The 7,422-nt window shown below is 39.2% G+C and overlaps 1 protein-coding gene across 1 annotated transcript; it reads right to left on the reverse strand.

Moving 5' to 3' along the window:
- Nucleotides 1-594: 594 nt before the first annotated feature.
- LOC110701078 lies at nucleotides 595-1,326 on the reverse strand. Its single transcript, XM_021878674.1, has one exon. The coding sequence runs from the start codon at nucleotides 1,324-1,326 to the stop codon at nucleotides 595-597; it is 732 nt and encodes a 243-aa protein (XP_021734366.1).
- Nucleotides 1,327-7,422: the final 6,096 nt, after the last annotated feature.

Raw genomic sequence — 7,422 nt, forward strand, 5'->3', positions numbered from 1 at the left:
TCCTTCTCTTTTTCCTAGAAGCTCGTGCTTTTTTCTTTGCCTTGTTCCTCTTTGTAAATGGTTTCTCACCATCAACACTCTTAGGATTATCGTCCTCCTCTTGAAGGTGAAGCTCAAACCAATAAGGAATGTCAATCTCCTCCTCGTCTATGAGCGTGGGAAACTCTTTTTTCTCTTCACTAACCTTCTTGCAATCAAAACTCAAAAACACATCATCACAATTCTCAAGAATTTCGTTAGTTGAAGTATCAATCATGCATACATTATCAATAGAGCGAGGGGAATTAACACACATGATTCCTTTCAAGAAAGACAAAAACTCATGCATCGGTTTTAGCTCGAAACTTTCCTCATTGTTACCAACTCTCAAAGTAATACGACCTCCCTTAACATCAATCTAAGCTCCCGAGGTAGCTAAGAAAGGTCTCCCTAAAATGATAGGAATATGGTCATCTTCCGCAATCTCTAACACAATGAAATCAACGGGAATTATGAATTCTCCTATCTTAAGGGGAACATCCTCAACTCTTCCCTTTGGGAACTTGATGGATCTATCGACTAATTGAAGGGTCATATTTGATGGAAGGAGATCAACTATATCTTAAGTCTCTTGAAGACGGAATAAGGCATGATACTCACGCTAGCACCGAGATCACAAAGGGAAATTTGGAACAATTTTCCTTTGATTTGGTAAGGGATGGAGAAATTCCCGGGGTCTTTCAACTTATGGGGCAAGTCATTATGGATAAAGGCACTACAACACTCCCCCAAATTCACCGGTTCCACCATATGACAATCTCTTTTACCGCTCAAAATTTCCTTAAGAAACCTAGCATAATTTGGCATTTGTTCCAAGACTTCGGTGAAAAGAATAGAAAGATGAATTTTCTTCAGCATCTCAATACATTGTCCAAATTGCTCATCCAATTTGTACCTATTGAACTTTTGGGGGTATGGAAGTTTGGGCTTATAAACCTCATCTTTCTTCTTCTCCTTCTCCTTTTGCTCTTTATTAGATTTCTTACTCATCTTGCTAGACTCTTCATGCTTATTCTCTTTGCTCGAATCACTCCCCTCTTCACCCTCCTTACTCTTCCTAGGAACACTCTCTTCAAGGAATTTACCACTCCTAGTGGTGATAGAACAAACCGGTTCCTTAGGATCAATTTCTTGTGAGGGTAAAGAAGATGGGCTAGCACAATATTTCAAGGGGTTAGCTAGTTGAACGATGTGGTTCTCAAGCATCTTTTCATGATTTAATAGGCCATGAAACATTTTGTCACTAGAGGATATGTAATCGTCCAAATTTTTGGCTTGATCTACCATGAAATTCGCTAGCTTACTCATAAATTGAGATTGTTGATCATAGGAATCATCACTTTGGCATTGAGTTATTGGAGTACATTTGGGTGAGGAACCCCTTTGAGAATTATTTTGAAAATTTCCTCTACTTTGGTTACTCCAATTACCCTTATCAAGATTTCTGTCGGAATTTGACTATGATTACCATAACCTTGGTTATGATCCCCATATTCTTGGCCGTAGCTTTGATCATTACAACCAAATTTGTTTTGGTTACTACGAAACCCTTGGGTTACTTGGTTCCTATAACCACTATTTTGGTTATAATTATCGTAGCTCCCATGGTTGTGATAGTTCCTATTTCCAACATTCTTTTGAGCATTAACTCTAGATCCAAAATCACTATTTCCAACATAATTCACATGCAAATTTTCATTTTCATTATATTCATAGCATCCATCACAAGGAACTTTTGGACAGTTAGAAGCATCATGATCATTTTTTCCGCATAAATCACAAGCCAAACATTCTCTAATCATGCAACAAGAAGCGAAAAAAGGGTTAGAGTAAGAAGATGTACCTCTCCCCTTAAATTGGGAGGGAAGATCTTGTGCTTGTGAAGATGAATTTTCAAGCTTAGCTTTGATAGAAGCCACCTCCTTCCCTAAGTCCGAAAGTAGAGTAGAAAATTTGTTGATGGCATTGACTTTATCAACCAAGGCACACTCGTTTGTTGACTCTTCCTCAACCTTTTTCCAACTCATGAAGTTCCTCACTACATCATCTATAACATCAACAACCTCTTCTATCGTCTTGTTCATGATTGGGCCTCCGGCTCCGGCATCTAAGCTCGACCTACCTTGAGGACTCAAACCGCAATAGAAATTTCAATTAGTTGGTAAGTTGGAATTCCGTGATGAGGGCACTCTCTTTGATACTCTTTGTACCTCTCCAATGCTTCATAGAGATTTTCATTAGGCCTTTGCTTGAAATTTTGGACCAAAGTTCTAGCTTTTGCCGTTGAGGGTAGAAACGGTATAAGAATCCTTTGGTAACATCGTCCCATGTTCTTAAAGAATTACACTTGACCTCCTTGTCCAACCATTCCAAGGCTCGCCCTATGAGGGAAAAAGGAAATAATTTGAGCCTTATAAACTCTTGTGCAACCCCACTCACCATAATAGTGTTGCAATATTTTTCGAATTCCTTAAGATGATTTAGGGGGCTCTCATTAACTCCTCCACTATATTGCCTCCTTTCAATCAAAGTTATCATTGCCGGCTTGATTTCGAAGTCACTATCCGGGATTAATAATGGAGCAATTTTGCTCTCATACTTGTATGCATCCGGAGTGCCCAACTCCTTCAATGTAACCCTTTGAGCTTCTCCCATGTTCACTTGCACACACAATCTCAAACAAAATTATTAGTAGCACGGCTAGAAATGTAGCCTAAAAAAGAAAATCTTTTTGTATTTTTGCAAATAAGGTGAAATAGACTTAACAACAATAGCAATCATCTACGCCATTCCCGGTAACGGCGCCATTTTTGACCTGAAGAAAAGACTAGGTCGTTGAAAACTAATCTACCCTTGGTCAAAACATAATTTATAATCTCTCAACACACCCCTACACAAAGCATAGAGTAAGTCGAGGGTCGAACCACTAAGAATGGGAGGTGAATGCTAAAATCAAAGCTAAGCTATTTCGAAGCAAATGAAGTGAGGTGTGTCTATTCTATCAATCAAACAATCGAAACGAAAATCAAACTTATCAAGTACTAGAGTATGGATCCAAATAAACTAGTAATTAATTCAACTAATTGGGATTGGAGATGACTAAGTCAAGTGTTGCGAGGGAAAATCGATTAAGCAATCAAGAGAATATGGTAGGCTAATCCCTAGAGGTCAAACTAGCGCCAACTACGAGAGACTCTAGCTAGGAAACTTGCAAACTTAATCAATTGACAAATGCAAGTCACAAATTAATTTTTCGTATCAATGTGAACCTACAATGCAATCTAGTATGAGAAACTTAGGTTGATCAGTCCTAAATTGAACACACACATGCACTTAATCAATCAACCTATCACAACATCAACTCCATCAATTTCCCCCAATTAGCACAAATCAAGTACTCATTTATGCTTCACAATTTCCCTATAAAGATAACTACGCACTAATCATAGAAATCATTATCAAAACTAAACTAAGCAACAAATTCATCATCATCATGTTGATAAAAAATATACCAATTCAAAAATCAATCAATCTTGAACAATTAACAAAGAAATTGAGATAAAAAAAAAGATTGCATTAAAGTGAAGAAATCCTTACAAACTTGCTTCAATTCAATGGAGTAAAACACTTAGAATCATCAATCTTCAATCTTCAATCAAGAACTTCTCTCTCTACAAATTAGAGTTTCTCTCTCTAAAAGTCTAACCTAATTCTATTCTAATTTCTGAAAATTTGAACTTTCCTTAAAAATAGAAAGAAAATCTATATATAGTAAAACTAACTAAGAGAAATTAGTTAGATCGTCCCCAAATAAACCCAAACATGCGCAACCAACTACAAGAGAGAGAGTGGCCGCGCAATTATGGGTACGGAACAGGGACCTGAAAAGGAGCACCCGCGCCCGAGAGAAGCGCGCCCACTCCCGATAGAGGCGCGCCCGTGCCACCAAGCCACGCGCGCCTGGGATCAGGGCATCCATCTTCCCTATCATTCCAATGCACCTCGTGTGTTCCACTTAATGCTCTTGATAAACACGGAACCTTGCAATTACTAAACTCCATGTTTGCGGGTTAAAGACTAGAAATCATGCCCCCACGGCTTGAATGCACAGCTCAAGGTCTTTAGGAACTTGCACTTCTCCATGCTCGAGCTTCAAATGGAGACCACTAGGCATCCTAATCAATGCCAAACTTGGGGAGAGGCCTCAGGAAACTTGGATAACGACCTTAACCTGAAAAATAAAGGAAAACAAGCAAATAAAAGAGAAAATAACAAAATAAACAAAGAAATACATAAAGAAAGAAATTCAACTAAGAAAATGCAAACTAAAAAAATAAAGAGTAAAATAAAGGAAAAGCTAAGTAAAAGAGCTATAGAAAAGAATGAAATTCATCATAAAGAGAACTAAATGAGTGCCATAAATGACACTCATCATACAGAAACAGGTGGCACGCGCAACTAAACCAGTTGCGCGCACCCTTCGCACGCAACGAAGAAGATTGCGCTGGTCATGCTAGCACATTTTTTTGTCTTGCGCTGATAAACGCCGAAAAAAAAAACGTACGTGTAATAGGAGTGGACTTCCCGTGAGACCGTTTTCTCTAAGGCGATTCAAGCACATAAAAGTTTCCGCCAAAACCAAAAGAGCGGGTGAATGACATCCCTCTATTTGTTCTACTATGGACACCATTAAATAATCTCCGTATTATTTGCCTGTCCTAAGTAAACAATTAACAACAAGACAATAACATAAAGCACGAATTTTATAGCATTGTTTAGTCATGCTGTCACGAGGGGTAACGAAGTGTTCAATAAATTGAATTAAGTTCACGCTGCTTCAGTTCCCATGAAGGTCATATCATTGTCGGACAAACCAAAAAATCTTTGGAATATAGGTTTGGGATCCGACAAGGTAGGCGAATAAGTCACAGGGAGAGTGCTTGTAGGGAAACCTAGCAAGGCCTTTAACTCACAAGGAAGGGGGACAATTTCGTCCCCTCTAAACAAGAAAAGATGGTGGTTAGAGTCCCAATGGTTGACTGCGGCATGAAGAAAATCAAAGTTAACCACTAATTGCATATAATTTAATAAAGGGTCCAAGTGGTAAATTTTGAAAGCTAGCTTGTCCTCAGTTGAAAGGGATGTGACCCATTGCTTCAAACGTTGTTCAAAGGTCTTCACCATTCACCATCGTTCAAAAAAAAGAAAGAAAAAGAGAGAGAGAATAAGAATTTAGAGTGATTAATTCTTTTTAATTTCTTATGTTGTTAAGCGAATGAATGCGAGATGATCAAAAGCCTACACAAAACCACGTTTAAATAGACCTAAGAGGGGAAAATTTTCGGCAAATTCAGCTTAAAGGAAAGTTCACTGCCAGGTGACGCGCGCAACTCTAAAGTTGCGTGCGACACCCGCGCGCAAAAGAATTACATGCGCGCGACAGCCGCGCGCAACTCACGCAGTTGCGCGTGACTCCCCTGATGCGGCATGTAAGTTGGTTAATTTCCGTATTTTTGCTCATATAATGACGGAATCTTCACGAGATTTTAAGACGAATCATACGCTTGCCTTCTAACACTTTGTGTCCCTTTTCTTGCCTACTTTCTTATTTTCTTTTATTATTTTCTTATTTTCTTTATATTTTTTTCCTCATTCTTTTCCTACTTTCTTTTTCTTTTTCTTTTCTTTATTTTCCTACTTCTTTTTTTTCTTTTTTTATTTTCTTTTTCCTTCTTTGCGCCTTCTTTTTGGTTTTTTGAGTTTGTTTATTTTTTTCGAGGAGGGTAAGTCGGGGACCCTTTCCCTCCCTCGAAATTTTTTTGCATTAATATACACATGGAAACAAATAATAATAATAATAATAATGGCATATATATATATATGTGTCATATATACAAAAAAAATAATATATACATAAGTTTCCTAAAAAAATATAATAAATGTGTACAAAATGAATCAGGGTGCTCGACTACTATTAGACGGTTGCTGCACATCCTGCAAAATCCAAAACGAAGATTAATATAGAAAATGTAATAACTTCGTTGCAAAGAAAAAAAAATAATATATAATAAAACTTACCGCGACCATCCGATGATCACGACATAAAAAAGTCACGAGGGCTCTTCGATAAGCAGCTCAGAAAGCACGTAAAGTCCTTACCATGCCGTTCACGGTCTCCCGCAGAACCTGTTCCAAGAATACAAGGACAGTTAGTAAACATTTGTATATGAAACAAAAAAATAAATAGAAATATTTAAGTACATATACATAAAGACATACCGACTCAACCGTCTCAGGTATGAACGCTATCCCCTCGTCATCCTCGACCGCTGGAAGGGTCTCCCGAATTACTGATCCGACAACATCGGTATATGTGATCTCCGCTGTAGGAGGTACCCAACCACCTAACTTGACCCGCTAAAAATACTTGTGACAAAAAATGATAAAAGGGTCAAAATTCCGAAAAATAAATAGAAACACGAAAAAAAAAGAAGTCAGCCTGGATGCTATAAAAGCCAGATAAGAAGCATTCGGCAGCACCAGCTGCTCCGCTGGATAACCAAGGAACCAAAGGCTCCTCGGACGAAAGCTGTCAAAGAACACGCTCGCTTAAAAACCAAGCGTCGGTCCTCTCAAACACCGAGAGTCCCATATAGAGGGCCCGAAAACGGCAATGAACCATGCCAGACCGGATAGACTCAGGGACTCCGACAATCAAACTCCAAGGATGGAGATCGATCTATAAAACACAACCACATGAAAAATTGTTAGAAAATGAATAAAACCAAAAACCGAAAAGATAACATGTAGTTGGAATACTCACCGACGCACGAGTCGCCGAAAGAATCCTCTAGCTAAAGTTGCGGCAGAAGTAGCTCCTCTCCTCTTAATCTCGACCAATCGATGGTTGATAGGAAAACGAGTAGCCCCAAGCAACCTGGGGGCTAAGAAAGGCAGGTACGAGTATCCCCAAGCCTGAAATCGAGAAAAGATAAGCCTAAAGGAAAAAAAAAGTAATAACAAAAAAAAAACTTACAATACGTACCTCAAGGATACGACCATGCCATGTAAGCGAGATCTGAGGCACCTCAGTAGCTGCCGTGGAATCCATGACCCGGGTCACCTTGCTCATAGCCGTAAGCATACGGGCATACGACACCTCCGCCCAACTTAGGTCACCTATTGCCCCAAATCGCTGAGGCAAGTAAGTAACCCAATGGCGAAACGCTCTCCTCGATCACTCAAGATGGTGACGGAAAGAACGTGGGCAATGTATATCCAAGCCAGCTGCTCAGGTATACACTGTCGGTCAAGCTCGTCAACCGAGTACGGACAAGATTTCGCGTACACGTGAAGGGCCGATGCAAGACGGTCCCCCACAAG

This window comes from Chenopodium quinoa, unplaced genomic scaffold (genome assembly GCF_001683475.1).
Source record: "Chenopodium quinoa cultivar QQ74 unplaced genomic scaffold, ASM168347v1, whole genome shotgun sequence".
NCBI classification, from domain to species: Eukaryota; Viridiplantae; Streptophyta; class Magnoliopsida; order Caryophyllales; family Amaranthaceae; genus Chenopodium; species Chenopodium quinoa.

Bases quoted from the DNA above. Each gene is read 5' to 3' on its own strand.
- LOC110701078 (XM_021878674.1), bottom strand. From the start codon at position 1,326: ATGGTAGATCAAGCCAAAAATTTGGACGATTACATATCCTCTAGTGAC.